Source organism: Leptopilina heterotoma, unplaced genomic scaffold (assembly GCF_015476425.1).
Source record: "Leptopilina heterotoma isolate Lh14 unplaced genomic scaffold, ASM1547642v1 Lhet_45, whole genome shotgun sequence".
In the NCBI taxonomy this organism is placed as follows: domain Eukaryota; kingdom Metazoa; phylum Arthropoda; class Insecta; order Hymenoptera; family Figitidae; genus Leptopilina; species Leptopilina heterotoma.
Window position 1 is genome coordinate 956,492 of NW_025111086.1, and position 22,258 is coordinate 978,749.

The 22,258-nt window shown below is 26.4% G+C and overlaps 2 protein-coding genes across 3 annotated transcripts in view; one reads left to right on the forward strand and one right to left on the reverse strand.

The window, feature by feature from the left end:
* LOC122507188 (dual specificity protein kinase shkD) overlaps positions 1–13,907 on the forward strand; it is a 28,777-nt gene extending 14,870 nt beyond the window's left edge. Inside the window, exons 3-7 of one of the 2 annotated variants that reach the window (XM_043619780.1) lie at positions 5,790–5,911; positions 9,188–9,734; positions 10,897–11,427; positions 12,020–12,374; positions 13,657–13,907. In XM_043619780.1, the coding sequence (XP_043475715.1) occupies positions 5,790–5,911; positions 9,188–9,734; positions 10,897–11,427; positions 12,020–12,374; positions 13,657–13,745 (1,644 nt within the window). In that variant the 3' untranslated portion in view covers positions 13,746–13,907. Of the gene's footprint in view, positions 1–5,789; positions 5,912–9,187; positions 9,735–10,896; positions 11,428–12,019; positions 12,976–13,656 lie in introns of those variants that run through there. The other variant, XM_043619778.1, reaches the window with a different exon arrangement.
* Positions 13,908–14,826: 919 nt separating this feature from the next.
* The window catches only part of LOC122507189, a 36,421-nt gene continuing 28,989 nt past the window's right edge, over positions 14,827–22,258 (reverse strand). The window contains exons 9-11 of the mRNA XM_043619781.1: positions 16,812–17,093; positions 16,364–16,709; positions 14,827–16,227 (exon numbers count right to left, since the gene is read on the reverse strand). Coding sequence (XP_043475716.1) covers positions 15,887–16,227; positions 16,364–16,709; positions 16,812–17,093 — 969 coding nt within the window. The 3' untranslated portion in view covers positions 14,827–15,886. The remainder of the gene's footprint in view (positions 16,228–16,363; positions 16,710–16,811; positions 17,094–22,258) is intronic.

A 22,258-nucleotide genomic window follows, 5' to 3' on the forward strand; every position in this document is an offset into this window, starting at 1 on the left:
GATGAAAACGGCTTCCTGTACTTCTCGAAGCACAATTGCATGCATATCCTCAACGAATAGGTATTTATGTGCATTTATTTACGACCACATACAGTGTTTGGTATATACACATATGTGTGATCGCAGTTCACAATTTCTAGGCGCAAGACCGTTAACCGAACCACGTAAATCGTCGAAAGATTCCAAGGTTATCGAGCTAGGAAAATGATGATGATAATGATAATAATGATTTCAAATCTAGAATATGCAATTATAATTTTAAAGGGGGAGAGAAAAAAAATAGGTTTCAAGAGAGAGAGAGAGAGAGAGAGAGAGAGAGAGAAAGCAAATAATAATAATGATGATGATGATAATAATTCACCGTTTGAAATTTTCTGCAAAAATTATTATTCCAGTTGGTATTTTTCCATTTTTTTTCCAAAGCATTTTTTTTATTTATTTTTTATTAATTACTTCTCTTTATTAATTATCAATTTTTCTACTAATTATTATTTTTTTATCAATTATCAATTTTTAATTATCAATTTTTTTTATTTATTTATTTGGGATTATAAAGCCCAACAGAGCACAATAGTATTAATTAATTTTTGATTACTGATTAGTTATTCATTTTTTATTAATTAATTTTGCATATTAATTATTAATAGAGTTAATTTTTTGTCAAAAAAAATATTTTCGAAATATTCCGATCTAATTATAAAAATGTACATATTTAAAAGACAAATTTTGTCCGGGAACATTTAAATTATCGTCAAAACTGTCAACATTTTTTTGTAAATGAAAAAAAATGTTCTTCGGCTAAACGTGTTTTTAACTGTGTCAATTATAATCGAACCTGTTATAACATTTAATCGTGCAATAATTGAAAAAGTAAAAGTAGAAATTACTATTCGTTTTCCTCATTTATTAATTAATAATAATTTCGGTGATTTCAATTTTAAATTTCAGTAATTATTCATTTGTGAATTTAAATATTTATAAAATTAATAAATTTAAATATTTGTTAATTAGTAAATTAAAATTTGTATTAATTATTATATTATTAATTAAATAATTACAAAAGTGATGATTAATTTGTAAAAATAAAATAATTGAAAAGAAAAATTTTTAAATAATTTTTTTATGCAAAAAGTTACAAAAATTTACTTGCAAAAATAATTTTCTTCTAATTCGTTAATAATAAACATTGTAAACTTCACGAATATAAAGATTTACTATTTTTAAATTAAAGACTAATTAATAATAAATTAATGATTTTTTTAAATTAATTAAAATTTTATTTTTCTTAAATTGAAGTTAATTATTGTTAAATTTTTCTTTAATTAAATTATTTATTATTTAAATTAATAAGTTAAAGGCAAATGGATTATTTCTAGACTAAAACAAATTGGTTTTTTTTAATTAAAGGAAAATGTAAAAAAAAATTATTAATTCTTAATATTTAATTTAAATGGAATTTTATTCACTTTACTTTGTAATGGAAATTTGAAATGAAATGGAAACATCAAAGTATAAAAATAAACAATGTCTTGGAGTGTAAAGTGATTCGATTAATATTTGATTAAATTGCCACATTTTCTTGTGGTCTGTGATTTTAAAGCTCGTTGATATATGAAACATTTTTGCTTTTTGGCTCACAATTTTGACATAAAATTTATTTATATGACAGAATATTATTTAGCATTATTATTGTTACTTAGATTATTATTATTATTATTATTATTATTATTATTATTATTATTATTATATTTATTGTTTTTTATTAATATTTTTATTATTATCATCATCATTATTTGCACTAATAATTTATTACATATTTTCGCTCTATGTAATAAATATTTTTCCTCACTTTTTCAATTTCGTTTGTCAAACATTTCCATTGTTTAGAAATTCCATAGTTGTGAATTTTTGCAGTAGAATTATTTTTTTTTTTGCCAAATATGTAATCAAAGGGGCTGGCAAAATATCGAAATTTATAATAGTAGACATTGAAATTAAATGTTTGAATGAATTTTGCAAAAGAATTCTATAAATTAATATACCTTGCTCTAAAAGTATTTGATGCGATGAATATTAATTTTCGGATTGTAATTGCGTATGAAGATTTTGCAAACTGTTTCACCTCTTTCTCTTTCGCTTTTTTATTACGTTCTGGTCAATTTGAATTTATTCGACAAAAAAAAAAAAATAATAATAACTGTTATTATAATTTATTGTGGAATTTTCCATTTTTGTTGTATGTAGAGAAGAGTTTCCCAATTCTTTAAGTATTCGCAATTTATTGTGTAATAGCACCAGGTGTGTGTGATGATTTTTTTGACAACCAGTAATTTCCTCATTCCGGAAATTTTCAGTTTATTCGTAATTTAATTTTCCTCTGTGAATTATTTTGTCTACTTTTCATTCCTCGGTGAATTATTTTTTCTGTTTTTCGTTCCTCTGCGAATTATTTTGGACTTTTCATTCCATTTTTTCGCACTAGTAAAATATTTTTACAATGTAAATTTCAAAATGTCTTCAATATATCTCCATGTCTTTGCATATTTATGAATTTCGACATTTCTTTTTTTTTTCTTTTTGAAATAAAATGTTGACATTAATTTCTTGGAGTCTTGAAATTTGAGATCGTTAGTTCTGTTTCGTTCTTCCTTTTTTTTCTCTCCTCATGTTTATAAATTGTTTACGTATTTGTGTGCGTGCGTAAGAAATATTGTATGTTTCTTCATTCTTCATTTTATTGCCAGGTGAAAGTATGTATACTATGTACATAGGGAGATGTGAAAAAGGAAGTTGATCAAAAAATTTCTCGATTCGAGAACTTAAAGTGTGAATTAGAGAAGTTCGTTTGTTAAACGTTTTTTGTTTGTTTGTTTTTTTGTTTTGGAATATTTGTTATAGAAATTAGGCTTTGGGAGAATTTGTTTGTAATTTTTTTTTTTGAAATTCTATGTAGTCTAATTTAGTGTTTTTAGAAATATTTCAAAATTCACGATTTCTCTATATTCTGAGTTAAATTCTTGATGAATAAATAAATCCCGCGTCATTAATCAAAGACTTGGCTTCTTCTTCTTCCTCTCGTGGAGAGTAATTTTGGAAAAGTCGTTTTATAGATCTATTGAATATAATTTCGGAGCTGAATTATATTTAAACCGACGATGAAGGAAACAATTATGTAAATTGTCCTTTAATCGTCAATTCTCAAAATTTCCTTTCGTTCTCTTTCTATTTTTGTTCTATTTACTTTTCTATTGATTTTTTTTTGTAAATTATCCTTTAATCGTCAATTTTTCGAAATTCGCTCTCTTTCAATTTTTTTAATTTACGTTTCTATTTATTTTCTATTTTTCTATTTTTTCTTTTTATTTTCTATTTTTTCTATTTATTTTCTGTTTTCTAATTTTTTCTATTTATTTTCTGTTTTCCAATTTTTTCTATTAATTTTCTTCTTATTTTCAAATTTCTTTTTCCATTTCTCCTTTTTTTTCTCAGTTTATATTCTTCTAAAAAAAATTTTTTTCTTCAAAATTTATTCAGTTTTGAAAATTTGTTAATTTGTACAATTTTTTGTTATCTTTTTTTCACACGTTGTTTTTCAATTTGCAAGCATCTGTTTCTGAAAACAACAATTGCGTAAGGGGAAAAAATACTCTTAGGATGAATTGATAAGGAAAAAGGCGTCACACAAAAGAAAAAGATTTCTCAGAAATTTTCTCGATTTTCTTTGTAGTGATAATTTTTTATTTTGAATTCATTTGGGAGTCAATTTTTCTCCCTTGTGGAAAATTGAAACAAAAAAAAAATACTGGTTCTCTAATTGGGTAACATCTTGTTATTTTTTTTTGCAGTCTAGAATCTCGAGTAAAGGGTTTTTGAAGAGTGAAAAGAAAAAAAATTGTCTAGGAATTGAATTTAAGCGCCCTTGTTTTCATTTTCAACAGCTCATGACTTCCGAGTATGATTCATCAGGTCATATAGATTAACCACGTGCTCTGAGCTAAAATAAATCCACATTTACCTCACATCTAAGAAAACAATTAACCTTTTTTTCCAATGGCAACAATCTTGAATCAACATTGTTAACCTTATTTTATAATTTTAATCCCGCAGTGGAGATACAATTTATTTTTGGAATTATTTTTCTGAATTCCTTCCTGGAATAGTTAATAATTCTCGAAATTGTTTAATAATTCTCTAAGTTATTTAATAGTTTTTTAAATTATTCAATAATTCTCTAAATTATTGTTTAATAATAAATTATTTACTCTGAATTATTTTTTAATTTTTGCAATTTTTATTTTCGCAGGAACGATATTAATTCGTAAAGAGTGAGGGTGTCGGTTTTTTTTAATCGGAATCGAGAGAGAGAGAGCAGAAAAAAAACAAGCTCAAGGAATTCCTCGAGAGAGTTGTTTGGTCCTCTTTTACGAAACGATGATTTGCAATGGTTCTGTATTCGTCATCTCTTGGCATAAATCCAACTGAATTCTGCCGTTTTGCCGAGGAATCTTCGCCAAAAATCTCTTTTTCGGATCCTCCGAAACTTTCGTTTCGACATTTTTTGGACCGGGAGAAGAAACACAAATGTCCATAAAACTGACTTTTAGTGACAGTTTTACATTTGTATTTTACTTCAAAAATTTGCCTCCACGTTCGCAAATAGGAATTACAAAATTACCATCAAGTATTTATTTTATATAAAAATAAATAAATTTTCTAGTTTCGTCATTTCCGGTTATGAAACCGATAAAGTTAACTCAATTTGGATCTTGGGACTTTTTCTCGTCGTTTTATTCTTTTTCGATCATTAATTAGAGTTGACAATGTTTTTTTTTTTTTTGCTTTTTTTTCTACTATTGAAATTGATCACGTTTTGTGTTTAATTCTCTTTTTTGTTTAAGAGATGCCAGTCAACGGTGTGGTTTCATTAATATAAATCTCGTTCATGAGAACGACTTTGAATTCTCACGTAGGTTTCTGAACAAATCACGTTTTCAGATTCGTATCGCAAGCGGTAGCAAATAATGTCTTGCAGTCCTCCAACAATGTCTTATTATCCGTGAAAATCAGTAACATTCTAGAGCGACCGACTTTTATAATGTTCTATAGAGACATAATAGTTATTATTTCTCTCTCTCTCTCTCTCTCTTTAAATAATTGCCAGATCGAAACCTCGAATCATTAATAAAGAATAATGATTCAGATAGTTAGTAATTCCATTCTCGATTCAATTTTGGAAAAAAAATCGAATTCTGCAAAATTTGCTTGGGGAAAAATAAAGGACCAATGTAATTAATTTTTCGGATCAAATTTTTTTTTCGAACTCTGTTCGTAAAGAATTGAATTCTACAAAATTTGTCAAAGAAAAGTTTTTTTTTGAGAGAAAAATAATTTACTAGTAAAATAAATTTAATTTAAAATTAATTAAATGCTATAGTGAAATAAGTTTTCCACGATGAAAATTCTTGAACGATAATTATCTTTAAAGGACGAAAGACTCTGATGAGAGTTTGGTGTAAAGAAAGTGAAGATTTTCGTGTTACTATATTAATTGTATATTTTAGAAACTCTCTCGACTGATAATGTTGTTAAAAAAGAAAGAAAAAAAAAAGTTGAATTTCTTGAAACAGTGCACTTAACAATTAATCGACCTCGTATAAACCATTAGTAGATATAAATACTTATGTGCAGTCGAGCAATATTGAGAATAAACCGCAAGAGCGTTTAGCATTAAAGTAGCGAGTGAATTAGCATTTTCTCAAGAATCATGTACATATTTCCTTGTTTTTCAGGTCACCCACAAAGTAACTGGTCAGGTGATGGTCCTGAAAATGAACCAACTTCCGGCCAACAGACCGAACATGCTCAAGGAGGTCCAGCTGATGAACAAACTCAGTCACCCAAATATTCTCAGGTAAATATTTTTTTTTTTATCGCAAAAAATTATTATTATGACAATTAGAAAAGAAAAATTAAATTTCGACACTCGGTGTGAAAAAAAAAATTAGAAAAACTAAAAAATCTAAGAAGGGGAAAAAAGCGAAAGAGTAGATAAAAATTTTAGGAAAGCAGAAAAACGAAAGAATAGACAAAAGACAGCAAAAAAATAAATAAACGGAAAAACCAAAAATAGCGGATAAATAACAAAAAAAGCAAAAGGAAAAAATAGGAATTAAAACTGGAAAATTAGAATAAAAATAAAAAAGATAAATTAAAACTAAACAAGATAGACGGAGTAAAAATTAAATAAAATAGAGATTTTATCTCGATTGTGATAGTATTGTCGAAATACAATATTTAATTCTTCGTCGATGATTGAATTTGAAAACAATTAATCGTTCTACTTACCAATGAGATTATGATGAGCGAGCATTTTTCTCTTCCTATAAAAACAAGACAATTATAATTTTTAAAGCAAAGAGAATTTTTTTCTGATTTTAAGACTTAGAGCCGAGTAATTATTTTTGAAATATCACTTTCAATTCAGCTTTTGAAAATTGAAGTCAAAAATTGAAAAAATTTTATTATTTCCATGTTTTTTTCAATTTTTAAATATTTATTTTATTTTTTATTTCGATACCAATTTTAAAAGAAATGGGAATTTTTTTTTCTTATTTTATAAAATTATTTGTCGAGTCATTTTTGAAATATCACTTTCAAATCTACTTTTTGGAGTCAAATTCATAAATCAGTTTTTTATTTCTTATTTCGATAACAATTTTGAAAAGCAAAGAGGATTTTTTTTCTGATTTTTAAATCGCACTCGCCGGGTGGTTGATATTTTCGAAATATTACTTTCAAATCTACTTTCTGAAATTTAACTCACAAATGGTAAATTTTATTTTTTTATTTCGATTAGTATTTTAAAAGAAAAAATGAAATTTTTTTGTGATTTTAAAAGCTTACTTGGCGAGTAGTTGATATTTTTGAAATAACACTTTCAAATCTACTTTTTGTAATTTAATTCACAAATGGTAAATTTTTATTCTTATTTCCATTTTTTCAATTTGTGAATCAATTTTTAAATATTTATAATTTATTTTTTATTTCGATTAAAATCTTTAAAGCAAAAATGTATTTTATTCTGATTTAAAAATCTTATTTGTTGAGTAATTATTTTCTAAATATATTTACATTTACTTTTGGAAATTTAATTCATAAATTGGTAGATTTGTATTTTTTCAAATTTTATTTTTTATTTAGATTGGAATTTTAAAAGCGAAGAGAACTTTTCCTAATTTTAAAAGTTTACTTACATTTTTAAAATATCACTTTGAAATCTACTTTTTGAAATTTAATTCATAAATATGGTAAATTTATATTCTTATTTCCATTTTTCCCAATTTTTCAATTATATTTTATTTCAATTACAAACCGATTAGAGCAAAGGTAATTTTATTCTAATTTCAATATTTTAGTTGCCGAGTAATTATTTTTGAAATATAATATTTAAATTTACTTTTGAAAATTTAATTCATAAATTGGTAGATTTTTATTTCTAATTTCGATTAAAATTTTAAAAATCAAAAAGAATTTCCTTCGGATTTTAAAATTTTACTTATCGGGTAGTTATTTTTGAAATATCGCTTTTGAATCTACTTTTTGAAATTTATTTCCTAAATAGTCAATTTTTAATTTTATTCATTTATTTATATCAGCAAAACCAAAATAATTTTTTGAATTTAAATTTTTTATTTCGATTATAATTTTAAGAGAAAAGAGAGTTTATTTTAATTTAAAATCATACTCGGCAGAGTTGTTATTTTTGAAATGTCATTTTCAAATCTACTTTTGAAAATTCGATAATTGATTTCCTAAATAGTAAATTTTTATTCCTATTTTCATTTTTTCAATTTTTTACTTTTGTTTTTAATTTTATAATTATTTGTAACAATTTTTTTTCCTTGAAAGAATTTTTTCATATATTTTTTTCATTTTTTTATTATTCAAATTTCGTTATTATTTTCAAAAATCTTTTTTTAGTTATTCTCAATTTCTCAATTACTTCGTTTTAGTTAATTTTTTGTTTTTCGATTTTTCCTTCTCGCTGGAAAAGTAAACTTTTATAATTTTTTTTCTCCAGACGGAAATTATTTTTCTCTTTAATAATAATTCGAATCTAATGAAAATTAAAGAAGATTGTATAAAACTTGGATATAGACTAAACTCAAGGGGGTATTTTCTAGTCGAGAAAAACATTTGGTGAAATGAAGCGGATAAATAGGTAAATTGCTCGATTGACCAGTTTTTTTCTTCTTTTTTTCTTTATTTTTATTTTTATTTTTTTTGCGTCAAGAGTATCGAGTCTCTTGGTTGTATATAGTGTCTTATCGATTTTCTTATTACTAGTGAATTCGTTTAAGCAATGAATTTAAAACACTGCAAAAAACTCTGCGAAATATATATACACGAGCATTAATTGGATTTCACTCTCTCGAGGCCATTCTTTTTAAGCTCACCTTATCGTTAAGAAAATTTACAGTACATTTCTACGACAACAAACATTCCTTTAGGAATATTGCAGAGAGAAGGAGAGAGAAAGAGAGAAATATTTATATGTATGTAAAGTATAGGTCGACGATGAGATTAATTTCCCTCCGCTTTCAACAAACTAGACGGTGAGGTATTATTTTTATAAAAGTTCACTGCCTCGTTCTCATTTCCAAGTGTTTGAGCTTCGTACGTATATATATAAAAAAAATTCACTCTCATGCGTGAACGGCACTTGCTTTCCTCCGCTGTTATTTCACATCTGTTTAAATTTCACTTAAAAAAAAAAAAATTCTCACGATTATTGGCTAAAAGAAATTCTTTCGGTTCTATTTCAATGTCCAATTTGAAAGTTGAGGGGAATTTTTGCAAATTTTCTTTGTGGAAAAATTATTTTTCTACATTTTCGAAATTATGATCGGTCTATTTCTCTTTTTTTCCAAAATTTTCTATTCGCCAAAAGGTTTTTTTTCTCTAGAAAATAATTTTCATATATTTGCGAAATTATTGGATCTAATTCCATTTTTTTCAAAGTTTTTTTTTTCTAGAAAATAATTTTTGTACAATTTACAAAAATTATTAAATGTTAAAATTATAATTTGGTATGTTAATTGACTTTGAGATTTTTTGGAATTGATTTTTGAATCTGAATTTTTGTGAATTGGGCGTTTGGTTAATAAAATTGTTTCGATGTCAACAGATTTATGGGTGTTTGCGTCCACGAGGGTCAACTTCACGCACTGACTGAGTATATAAATGGGGGAAGTTTGGAGCAACTGATAATGTCGAAACAAATACGATTGCCACATTTAATAAGAATGAATTTGGCGAGGGACGTAGCACGTGGCATGGCGTATTTACATAGTCGGGGGATTTTTCACAGAGACCTGACGTCTAAGAATGTTCTTATAAAGAAGGATGAGAATTCGGGTGATATGAGCGCAGTTGTTGGTGATTTTGGTTTAGCGGCAAAAATTCCCGATCCAAATTCTGGCTATCGATTGAGCACCGTTGGCAGTCCCTATTGGATGTCACCGGAATGTCTCAAGGGTCAATGGTACGATCATCGCTCTGATATCTTCTCATTTGGAATTGTTGTCTGTGAATTAATCGGACGAGTGCCCGCCGATCCTGATGTTCTACCACGCTCGGATAATTTTGGTCTCGATTATTTAGCCGTGGCTGAAATTTGTGCAGCTGCCGATCCGCCACCTGCCTTTTTACAACTTGCTTTTCATTGTTGCACGGTAAATAGAAACAATGATTTTTCGCTCCTTTCTTGTTTGTTTCTTGGTTTTTCTTTTGTTTCTTGTACTTTTTCTTTTTTTCTTTTGTTTCTTGCTTTTATTTCTTTTATTGATGAATTGATAAATATATTGACAGGCTTCGCACTCGTCTATTAAAAACTACTATTTACAACTTTTTTTTACTATTAGCTACTATCTTATTTATTTATTTTTACTTGTTTATTTTTTTTACTACTTTTTTTACTTTTTTTAAATTTGTGACACTAAACGCAACTTTTTCTTTGAGAATTTGCATTACTTTAAATTCACTAATAGTTGAAATAAAAAAATTATTTTCAACAATTTTAATCAAATTCTTAGAAGCAATTCAAAAAATTTTCATTAAATTCTTTGAAGCGATTCAATTATTTTCAAAAAAATTTCGAAATTCAATTATTTTCCATATCTACTATCTTAATAAAATTTCCCAAAAGAATTCAATTATTAAAACAAAATGTTGATAAAATTCTTCGCAAGAATTGAATAATTTTTATGAATAATAAAAGTAATTGAAGAATTTTAAATGTAATCTAAATCTGTCAATTTTTATTCTAAAATACGAATAAAATTTTTCTTGTAACAGTAATTTCAATTATTTTAAAATTTTCATAAAAGTTTTAGAAAAAATCGAATGTTTGAAAACAAATTTATATAATTTATTGCAAAAATTCAATTATTTTCGAAAATTTTAATAAATCCTTTCCAAGAATTCAATTATTTTTATAAATAATATCGCAGGATTTCAATTATTTTTAATAAAATTTTTAATTAAATCTAAATCAATCATTTTTGTTTAAAAATATTAATAAAATTCTTCTTAAAAATTCAATTGTTTTAAAAATTTTATTCTTTTATGTACCTACTTTTAAAAATTATTTTGAAATATAATAACATATTGGAGGAATTTTAAATTAAAATTTGGAAAATAATTTAATTTAATTTTGCAAAAATTTTAGAATTGAAATTTTTAGCTGGATAAAAAAATTAGTAAATATTTTTGATAAAAATTGTGAAAAAGTCAAGAAAATAATATAAATACTTTTTTAAAATTAACAATCGAGTGCAAAGCTTGTGTTGAGGAATTTTCTGTATTGGAGTTTATAAACTCAGGAATTATTTGCAGTATGAACCGAAATCGCGACCAACATTTCCGGAGATTGCGTCGACGCTGGACAACTTGATTGGAAATTACGAGGAGGAGAGTAAAGGGAATAGCAGTCAGACGGTGGAGAATTGTTTAATGTCGAGTGTTGAGGAAATAGTGAGGGAGGGTCGACCGACGAAGCGAAGAGCGGCGAGATTGAGGAGTCATTCTGCTGACGCGAGGGGTTGTGATAATGCGACACCTTCCGATAAGGCGCGATGTCATTTAACGAGAAGAGTCGCTGAACTCGCGAGTCGAAGAGATCCACATTATAGACCAATGACTGCAAATCCATTCCACGCTTTAGGGGGTGTGAAGAAAATTCTCGGCGATTTATTCTCGAGTTGTCTTGAATTGCCAAGTTTGGAGGACGTGAGGCCAAGTGTCACCGATGGCTGCACTTCGAAATTCAAACCCGCTCAAAATGACAGTATTGCAAAAATTCTCGAGCGAAAGAAACCAAACTCAGAGCCGAGTAGTCCAACAGCGAGGAAAAAATGGGAAAAAAAGGCGAGATTTTTTAGAAAACTTTTTAATTTTTTTTGTTGCTTCTTGAAATTAAATTTAAAAAATGGAAATAAAGGGTTGCCACACAACCTAGAAATCTGGAAAATCTGGAAATTTCAGGGAATTTTATAAACCTTTAAAAAAAAACCTGGAAAAGTCAGGGAATTTTGATCGGAATCCTGGAAAATTATAGTTTTCTAAAGTTAAATAAATATGAGCACAAGTTTATTCTTGAAATCTAATTTTACTTAAATATTTCAAAATTAATTCAATTTTAAAGGAGTTGTGTTTACAATTTTCATAAATAGATTAACTTCAAAAGGTTTTAATTTGAAATTTTAGAAAATTTTTCTGAGTAATAATTATTAAACTGAATGAGAATATTCTTTAGAGTCAAGTAGTAAGAATTTTGTCTGGAATTCAAGGGAAAAGAAATATTAAATTTTTGTTGTCAACAAATGTAGTTTTAAAAACCTAAAAAAATTCTGTTTTTTAATTTGGAAAAGTCAGGGAATTTTGAAATGAGCAAAAGCGTGGCAACCCTGAAATATTTTTTGTCTCGTCGACGAAATAATAAAAAATTATTTTCTTGTAGGTTGCTACGAAAGTTGGCGCTGCCTGTTTATTTGCCCATCCGTTATTTAGAGATGGTTGGGAACCAAGAAGACGGGGAAGCTGTGAATCGGGTTTTTGGAGTTGTGTTGGCGAGGATTTGAGTCCGGAGCCACCGAATCGACGGCACGCTTCGACATTGAGCAGTTCGGCGGCTAGCAGTTTATTTCTTCTCGATGATCATAGAACGAGTTCGATTTACACTGATTCCTCGGAGGATATTGCGAGTTTAGGTGGTGGTGATTCTTGTTGGGAGGATAGACTGAGTGGCATTGGTTCGACGAGTAAGACAATATCGAAAATTGTCGAATATTTCGAGAGGAAGCAGGCGACTGCAGGTAGTTTAAGATTAGGCGATCATGGATTCGATGTGGGTCCTAATCGAATGGCTTTATTGCGAGCGAGCTTAGAGGGATCGATGCCTTTCTGTAACATTTCGGCGGCTCAGCGACTTGTCGTTTGCGAAGGCGCTGTCAGAAGTAAACTGCCTCTTTTTGATAAGAAATGATGAAACAGATTTCTCGACGCCTCCTCTATCGTATAGTATTTTTTCTTTTCTTTTTAACTAACTCGAGGAAATTTTGTCGTTACTCGCTGGTGACCAAATGGTATTTCTTAATCGCTAACATTTTTATTTATTTTCATCAATTTTCATTGACTGTATTTTTGTCGATTTTATTTTTATTCTGTTTTGATTGACAGTATTTTGATCTGTATTTTGATTAATATTTTTATCTTTATTTTGATCAATATTTTGATCTCTATTTTGATCAATATTTTGATCAATATTTTGATCGATATTTCGATTGTGTTAATATTGTCAGAATTAATGAAAATTGCTACTAAATGGTCCCGAAAAGTAACTGAGAGTTAACTGAGAGTTTCTTCTTGTGAAAAGAATTCTTTACCAAAAAAAAATTAAGCCTGTTACGCATAAAAGGCAAATAAGCAAAACAAATGCTCATAAATTTAATTGACTGTGATGTTACTTTTTTACGACTCAATGTATTTCTCGAATCGAACTCCGTAAATTCGACAATTGTATATGAAATATAAAATGCGAATATTGGAACTTTTATGCGCAACATGCAAGTGATCTGCAGCATTTTCGGGAGATTCCAAGTAAATTTTTCTTCCTAAATTTTTCCCAATTGGCTTTTGTTATTAACTTTAGTTTTTCGAATCCGCTTTTTTCAATTCTCTTGTTTTATTTGTCTTCTCTTATTCTGCTTTCGATTAGTTTTAATTAGTTTCAATCAGTTTTAAACAGTTTTCGCTAATTGAACTGTAATTTCTAAAATTGATCTCTTTTTTAATTTTCTGTCGATTTTTTTTTTTTTTTTTATTCTTTGTCGAAATTCAATTTGCAAAAAATTTTTGGAAGAATTTGGAAGAATTGAAAAATTTTTGGAATAAACTCATATTTCGTTTGGAGAGAAAGAAAAAAATAATTTGACTGCAGATTTGCGAAAAGTAAACGTGCTACTGTTTCTTCATTTCGACATTAAGTTGACAATATTGTTGCTCGCCGTAATGTTGTAAAAATGCATTGATTAATTAGATAGATTCATTCTATTAGGAAGTAATAAAAACTTTCACTTTTTTTTGCTTTTCCGTTAGATCCTACCTCGATTTTTATTACTTCAGACGTCTCAGTTCTACGCTTCAGCGTCAATACAGTGTCAAATGTCAGATGTCTTCGTAAATAATAGAATAGGCCTATGTTACACGCTTAAATCGCAGGGTCTAAAAGTTTTTTTTTAAAAAAAGAAAACTTTAGTGAATTATTTAACAAAAAAATGAAAATTTAGTAAATTTGAAAAGAAATGAAAACTATAGTAAATTTAAAGAGTTATTAAAAAATTTAGTAAATTATGAAGAGAAATAAATTTAGTAAATTATAAAGAGAAATTAATTGAACGAAATAGTCAAAATTAAATACAGAAATTATTCAATAATTTAATAAATTTTATTTATGAAAGAAAATTTTTATTTGATTAGATAGTATCTTTAGATAAATTTTATTTGCAATAAAATTAAATGGAAATTTAGAAAATGAAATTTAGTTTAAAAAATAATTTAGACCCTGTTATCGTTAGAATATCAATTTCATTAAAAAAAAAATGTCCTGAAGGCGTTTTTCAAAAAATTGGAATTGTGATTCGAGTGGCACCGTCCTCTTCTTCCGATTCTCCGCGCGAAGTGCGAAAAAAATAAAAAAAAAGTATTGATGTGTTCGAATCAAAGAGACAAATAGTATATTTTGTTGTCAGAGTCACATCCCATGTATTTTTATCGGTGAAAAAAAAGAAAATTTTTAAACTTCGACCAGAGAGATTGCCAAGGTAAAAAAAAGAGGATATAATATGTAACTGATCTAGTCAGTGTATTAATGAGGCGGCCTTATATTTTATATATAAATATATATACACATAAATAAGTATTTAGCAGCTTAAGGAAGAATAGAAAAGTACGATGATTCACAGCAATAAGCACCAAAAAAAATAGAAAGAAAGAAATTTTCAAATCTAAAGGAATTGTCTATTATGAATCGTAATTTACTGGTGCATTTTAAAGAAAATACTTTATACTTTTAATAAGAACAATAACAATTATGCAGAAAACGCAAAATATATAAACAAAAAGAATAGAGAAAGCGAAATTTATACAAAAGAAAATAAAAAAAAAGAGAAAAAAAGTTAGAAACAAATTAGAAACAAAAATCGAGAAAAAAAAACAAGCGTGAGACTCAATAATATTCCGTCGTACTGTTTTTAGACAAGTTGTACCAAATTTTTACTAAGCTAATTAATTGTTAACTGTTTTTTGATCGCGAGAGTTCGTTAATGAACTTTGCGTCAAATAAGACTGCGTGTTTTACTAAATACTTGAAATTTAAATTTAATTCTATAGTATTCGCGCTCCTTGAAGCCACAAATTAAAAAAAAAAAAGAAGTGGTTTATAAACCAGTTGATTGTTAAGTTAAGATTATAGAATGATGTTATTTTGCCACGCAATACGGTACCTGAGATACTTTGACTTTGAGAGCCAAGAATTTTTTCAAAAGCGGGCATTTTCAGATGGACATATCAGGAGTGGCATATCTGAGGAAAGAGAAAGAATTTTTTTTTTCCTTTTTTTTATTTATTTAAAAGCAAAAAAGTAAAAATAGAATTTAAAATTTATTTTTTATGGAGTTTCTTTTTCCTTCTGTTGTACATATTTTATTTTTTTCTTTTTTTCGAAGACTCATCGTGCAGTGTATTTACAAAAGTAGATTTAAAAAATATATTATTTTACGTCCCAAGCGTATTTGGTTTCGTCCTCCGCTTGTTTTTTGGAATGAATCGACACACGCGAATGACGAATATCTATGACGGTACTAGTTTTTAGATTACAAATAACAACAATTATTAATCAATAACAGTAACGAACGAACATAAAAGATAATTTCAGCGAAGCTATATATAATATATATATATTATATTGTAAAAATTCCTATATACAAGAGAAAAAAAAATAAAGTTAAGGGCTCCCAGTTTTTACGAAAAACGAAACGTTTATTTTTAATACTCGAAATCACATGATTTTTTTTATTTGCTCTCTTTTTTGTGGTATTAATTTGCAAAAAATTGAGTGTTAAGAGTTAACACATTTTAAAATTTATTTTGATTTATTTTTTTGATCAATTTTCTTTTTTTTTTTGTTGCAAATAAAAAGTAGAATTTGTAGAAAAAAATAGTGCTTAATTTATAAAACTTATGTAGTCAGTCGTATTTATAACTTAAAGAGCTTAGAAACTAGAAATTTAAAAATTGTTTTTTTTTTTAAGGAGAAAAAACATATTTATTAACGATCACGTTCGGTGAGGGATTTTTTTAAGCCAAGATCCTCCTCTGGAATTAGGGGTATGTATCGAGTTCGAGGATCATTTTTACGCTCGTAAACGTATGGAAAGAGGACTGATCTTGCCTCGGGAGTTTCTATTTTACTCGGTACTGTTGTTTGAGGAATCCTTTGAATATGAGTCGAGGAATTTTCCACTATTTGACTTTCTTCGTTTTCTTTCAGTTGAATTTTCTCCTGATTTTCAAGATCTGTTAGGGGAATGAATTTTCTTTCTTCAATATTCGGTGTTGTGTTATCATCAATTTTAGTTGGATTGCTGGTTGTTACTTTTTCACTTTTTTCTGAAAATTAGAAAATAAGTTGAGAATTTTTTTTTATTTTTACCTATTTTTCTTTCTTTTATTTATCTAAGTTTGTTTTTTCTATTTATCTATTTTTGTTTTTTCTATTTACCTATTTTTTGTTTTTTCTATTTACCTGTTGGGGAATTTTCCGAAATTTGAACAGTGGAAATTTTTAATGATTTTTCATTTCGTCCCTTGTCTGTTATTGGTACCCAGTCGTCAATTTTTGTTTCTGGACCAGCTTCGGCATCCTCGGACTGTGGTGTCCAAGTGCCATCGTCTTCATTTAACCAAAGTCCGGTAAAAGATTTTTCCTGGGTTGTATTTAAATTATTATTATTATTATTAGTCTTAGCGTAATTTGAGATCTGCTTGGACTCGCGATTTATTGGAACCCAATCGTTGCCGACTTTTTTCGAATGTATTACATTCTCGGTTGAAGTAGAATTTTCGTTGTTCGATTTTGTTTCTTCTGATGTCTGAAAAAAGATAAATTTATTTTGTTATTCATTATTATTTATTTATTTTATTAAGTTTTTTCCCTTTTTATAGAAAAATACAATTTTATTTCCTGCACTAACCAGATTTGTTTTTGAATCCAAGTTTTCGACAGTTTGAGTAGATTTCTTAAGGGGAATTTCTTTCTCTTGTTTTTTGTCATCAATGTCTCCTAGGGGTGGGAAATATTTCGGTCGCTCGTTTCTTCCAATGCCGACGAAACTCGGTGTATATTGAGAAATGAGAGGTAAGAGTGTTTGCCTTGCGTATCTTTCAGCTTGGGCCAAAATACCCGCCAGTCTCTCAGGAAGAAATTGAACTGTAAATGATCTTGTCGTCGTGGGCGATTCATCGATTTTCTCATCCTAAAAGTAAGCAATTTATTTAAAAATTCGTTTTCTAATTTTATTTATTTTCTAGCAAATTTTATGCGATATTTATTTATTATTATTATTAGGGAGATTTCAATTTTTTTATTTTCAAAAATCAAGTTCAATTTTTGAATCAGTTCAGATTTAAAATTTGGAAAAATTCACTTATTAACTAATTAACTAGCCAAACTATCCGCGCGCAAGCGCGCGGGAATGTTATATGGGGCTGCTTATTTTAAACAATTTAAAAAATTTTAAAGAAATAATTATTATAACCTAACAAAGAGATTTAACTAACTAAAATTTAAATAATTTCACTCAATGGTCTCAATTTAAATAAAATTTACATTACTAGACTTAAACTATGGCTAGAACAATTACAATTAGTATCTGGGTCATCTTTTGCATTGCTTATTTTATAAAGCCATTTTAAATTAAATACTTTTCAAAGAAATAATAATTATTACACAATGAAAAAAGTTTTACTTGAAATAGCGATAAGTTTCTCTAGAATAACGAAAGTATTAATTGAAGCACTGAAAAATTTCGCTACTAAAGTGAAATCTGTAGTTCATCCAGCTAAATATTTTTTGCCGTGCATAACGAAAAAAGAATTAAATTAACATCAGATTTTCTACATTCAAAAAAAAAACGAATTAAAATAGAAATTAATCACTTTACAACTTAACCAAATTCACCACAGAAATCACTGAATTCGATAATTTAGAAGAAAGTCAGACAAAAGCAGGGTTCCTACAGAATCTGGAAAATCATGAAAATGGTATGGAATTTTTAAAAGGCTTCTGGAAATCAGGGAAATCATGGAAAAGGCCTGGAATTTTTAAAAGTTTCTAAATTTTTTCAGTTTTCCATTTTTTCTCTTAAATAAAAATTCAAATAATAATAAAGCTAAATGGCATAAAAGACAAAAAAAAATGTTGAATTTTAAGCAATTCGATTTTTCGGATTTTTGATAATTTTTAATAATTTTTGATTTTTTACCAAAGAGTCGAGACTATTAAATAAATAAAGTATTTTCCAAAAGCACAAAAATAATGAAGCTAAATCCCATAAAAGAGAGGAAAAAATGTTGAATTTTAAGAAATTCGGATTTATGAATTTTTTCGAATTTTTGATAATTTTAGATTTTTTACCAAAGATTCGCGACTATTAAATAAGTAAAGTATTTTCCAAAAGCACAAAAATAATGAAGCTTAATCCCATTAAAGAGAAGAAAAAATGTTGAATTTTAAGAAATTTGGATTTTTGAATTTTTTCGAATTTTTGATAATTTAAGATTTTTTATCAAAGAATCGAGACTATTAAATAAGTAAAGTATTTTCCAAAAGCACAAAAATAATGAAGCTTAATCCCATTAAAGAGAAGAAAAAATGTTGAATTTTAAGAAATTTGGATTTTTGAATTTTTTCGAATTTTTGATAATTTAAGATTTTTTACCAAAGAATCGAGACTATTAAATAAGTGAAGTATTTTCCAAAAGCACAAAAATAATGAAGCTAAATCCCTTAAAAGAGAGGAAAAATGTTGAATATTAAGAAATTCGGATTTTTGAATTTTTTCGAATTTTTGATAATTTTAGATTTTTTACCAAAGAGTCGAGACTATTAAATAAATAAAGTATTTTCCAAAAGCACAAAAATAATGAAGCTAAATCCCATAAAAGAGAGGAAAAATGTTGAATATTAAGAAATTCGGATTTTTGAATTTTTTCGAATTTTTGATAATTTTAGATTTTTTACCAAAGAGTCGAGACTATTAAATAAATAAAGTATTTTCCAAAAGCACAAAAATAATGAAGCTAAATCCCATAAAAGAGAGGAAAAAATGTTGAATTTTAAGAAATTCGGATTTTTGAATTTTTTCGAATTTTTGATAATTTTAGATTTTTTACCAAAGATTCGCGACTATTAAATAAGTAAAGTATTTTCCAAAAGCACAAAAATAATGAAGCTTAATCCCATTAAAGAGAAGAAAAAATGTTGAATTTTAAGAAATTTGGATTTTTGAATTTTTTCGAATTTTTGATAATTTAAGATTTTTTATCAAAGAATCGAGACTATTAAATAAGTAAAGTATTTTCCAAAAGCACAAAAATAATGAAGCTTAATCCCATTAAAGAGAAGAAAAAATGTTGAATTTTAAGAAATTTGGATTTTTGAATTTTTTCGAATTTTTGATAATTTAAGATTTTTTACCAAAGAATCGAGACTATTAAATAAGTGAAGTATTTTCCAAAAGCACAAAAATAATGAAGCTAAATCCCTTAAAAGAGAGGAAAAATGTTGAATATTAAGAAATTCGGATTTTTGAATTTTTTCGAATTTTTGATAATTTTAGATTTTTTACCAAAGAGTCGAGACTATTAAATAAATAAAGTATTTTCCAAAAGCACAAAAATAATGAAGCTAAATCCCATAAAAGAGAGGAAAAATGTTGAATATTAAGAAATTCGGATTTTTGAATTTTTTCGAATTTTTGATAATTTTAGATTTTTTACCAAAGAGTCGAGACTATTAAATAAATAAAGTATTTTCCAAAAGCACAAAAATAATGAAGCTTAATCCCATTAAAGAGAGGAAAAATGTTGAATATTAAGAAATTCGGATTTTTGAATTTTTTCGAATTTTTGATAATTTTAGATTTTTTACCAAAGAGTCGAGACTATTAAATAAGTAAAGTATTTTCCAAAAGCACAAAAATAATGAAGCTTAATCCCATTAAAGAGAAGAAAAAATGTTGAATATTAAGAAATTCGGATTTTTGAATTTTTTCGAATTTTTGATAATTTAAGATTTTTTACCAAAGAGTCGAGACTATTAAATAAGTAAAGTATTTTCCAAAAGCACAAAAATAATGAAGCTTAATCCCATTAAAGAGAAGAAAAAATGTTGAATTTTAAGAAATTTGGATTTTTGAATTTTTTCGAATTTTTGATAATTTATGATTTTTTACCAAAGAATCGAGACTATTAAATAAGTAAAGTATTTTCCAAAAGCACAAAAATAATGAAGCTAAATCCCTTAAAAGAGAGGAAAAATGTTGAATATTAAGAAATTCGGATTTTTGAATTTTTTCGAATTTTTGATAATTTAAGATTTTTTACCAAAGAATCGAGACTATTAAATAAGTAAAGTATTTTCCAAAAGCACAAAAATAATGAAGCTTAATCCCATTAAAGAGAAGAAAAAATGTTGAATTTTAAGAAATTTGGATTTTTGAATTTTTTCGAATTTTTGATAATTTATGATTTTTTACCAAAGAATCGAGACTATTAAATAAGTAAAGTATTTTCCAAAAGCACAAAAATAATGAAGCTAAATCCCTTAAAAGAGAGGAAAAATGTTGAATATTAAGAAATTCGGATTTTTGAATTTTTTCGAATTTTTGATAATTTAAGATTTTTTACCAAAGAATCGAGACTATTAAATAAGTAAAGTATTTTCCAAAAGCACAAAAATAATGAAGCTAAATCCCTTAAAAGAGAGGAAAAATGTTGAATATTAAGAAATTCGGATTTTTGAATTTTTTCGAATTTTTGATAATTTAAGATTTTTTACCAAAGAATCGAGACTATTAAATAAGTGAAGTATTTTCCAAAAGCACAAAAATAATGAAGCTAAATCCCTTAAAAGAGAGGAAAAATGTTGAATATTAAGAAATTCGGATTTTTGAATTTTTTCGAATTTTTGATAATTTTAGATTTTTTACCAAAGAGTCGAGACTATTAAATAAATAAAGTATTTTCCAAAAGCACAAAAATAATGAAGCTAAATCCCATAAAAGAGAGGAAAAATGTTGAATATTAAGAAATTCGGATTTTTGAATTTTTTCGAATTTTTGATAATTTTAGATTTTTTACCAAAGAGTCGAGACTATTAAATAAATAAAGTATTTTCCAAAAGCACAAAAATAATGAAGCTAAATCCCATAAAAGAGAGGAAAAAATGTTGAATTTTAAGAAAATCGAATTTTTGAATTTTTTCGAATTTTTGATAATTTTAGATTTTTTACCAAAGATTCGAGACTATTAAATAAGTAAAGTATTTTCCAAAAGCACAAAAATAATGAAGCTAAATCCCATAAAAGAGAGCTAAAAATGTTGAATTTTAAGAAAATCGAATTTTTGAATTTTTTCGAATTTTTGATAATTTTAGATTTTTTACCAAAGAATCGAGACTATTAAATAAGTAAAGTATTTTCCAAAAGCACAAAAATAATGAAGCTTAATCCCATAAAAGAGAAGAAAGAATGTTGAATTTTAAGAAAATCGGATTTTTGAATTTTTTCGAATTTTTGATAATTTAAGATTTTTTACCAAGGAATCGAGACTATTAAATAAGTAAAGTATTTTCCAAAAGCACAAAAATAATGAAGCTTAATCCATGAAAGAGAAGAAAAAATGTTGAATTTTAAGAAAGTTGGATTTTTGAATTTTTTCGAATTTTTGATAATTTAAGATTTTTACCAAAGAATCGAGACTATTAATAAGTAAAGTATTTTTCCAAAAGCACAAAAATAATGAAGCTAATCCTATAAAAGAGAAGAAAAAATTTGAATTTTAAGAAAGTTGGATTTTTGAATTTTTCGAATTTTTGATAATTTAAGATTTTTTACCAAGAATCGAGACTATTAAATAAGTAAAGTATTTTTAAAAAGCACAAAAATAATGAAGCTTAAATCCCATGAAAGAGAAGAAAAAATGTTGAATTTAAGAAAGTTGGATTTTTGAATTTTTTCGATTTTTGATAATTTAAGATTTTTTACCAAAGAAGTCGAGACTATTAAATAAGTAAAGTATTTCCAAAAGCACAAAAATAATGAAGCTAAATCCCATAAAAGAGAGGAAAAAAAATGTTGAATATTAAGAAATTCGGATTTTTGAATTTTTTCGAATTTTTGATAATTTTAGATTTTTTACCAAAGATCGAGACTATTAAATAAATAAAGTATTTTCCAAAAGCACAAAATAATGAAGCTAAATCCCATAAAAGAGAGCTAAAAATGTTGAATTTTAAGAAAATCGAATTTTTGAATTTTTTCGAATTTTTGATAATTTTAGATTTTTTACCAAAGAATCGAGACTATTAAATAAGTAAAGTATTTTCCAAAAGCACAAAAATAATGAAGCTTAATCCCAT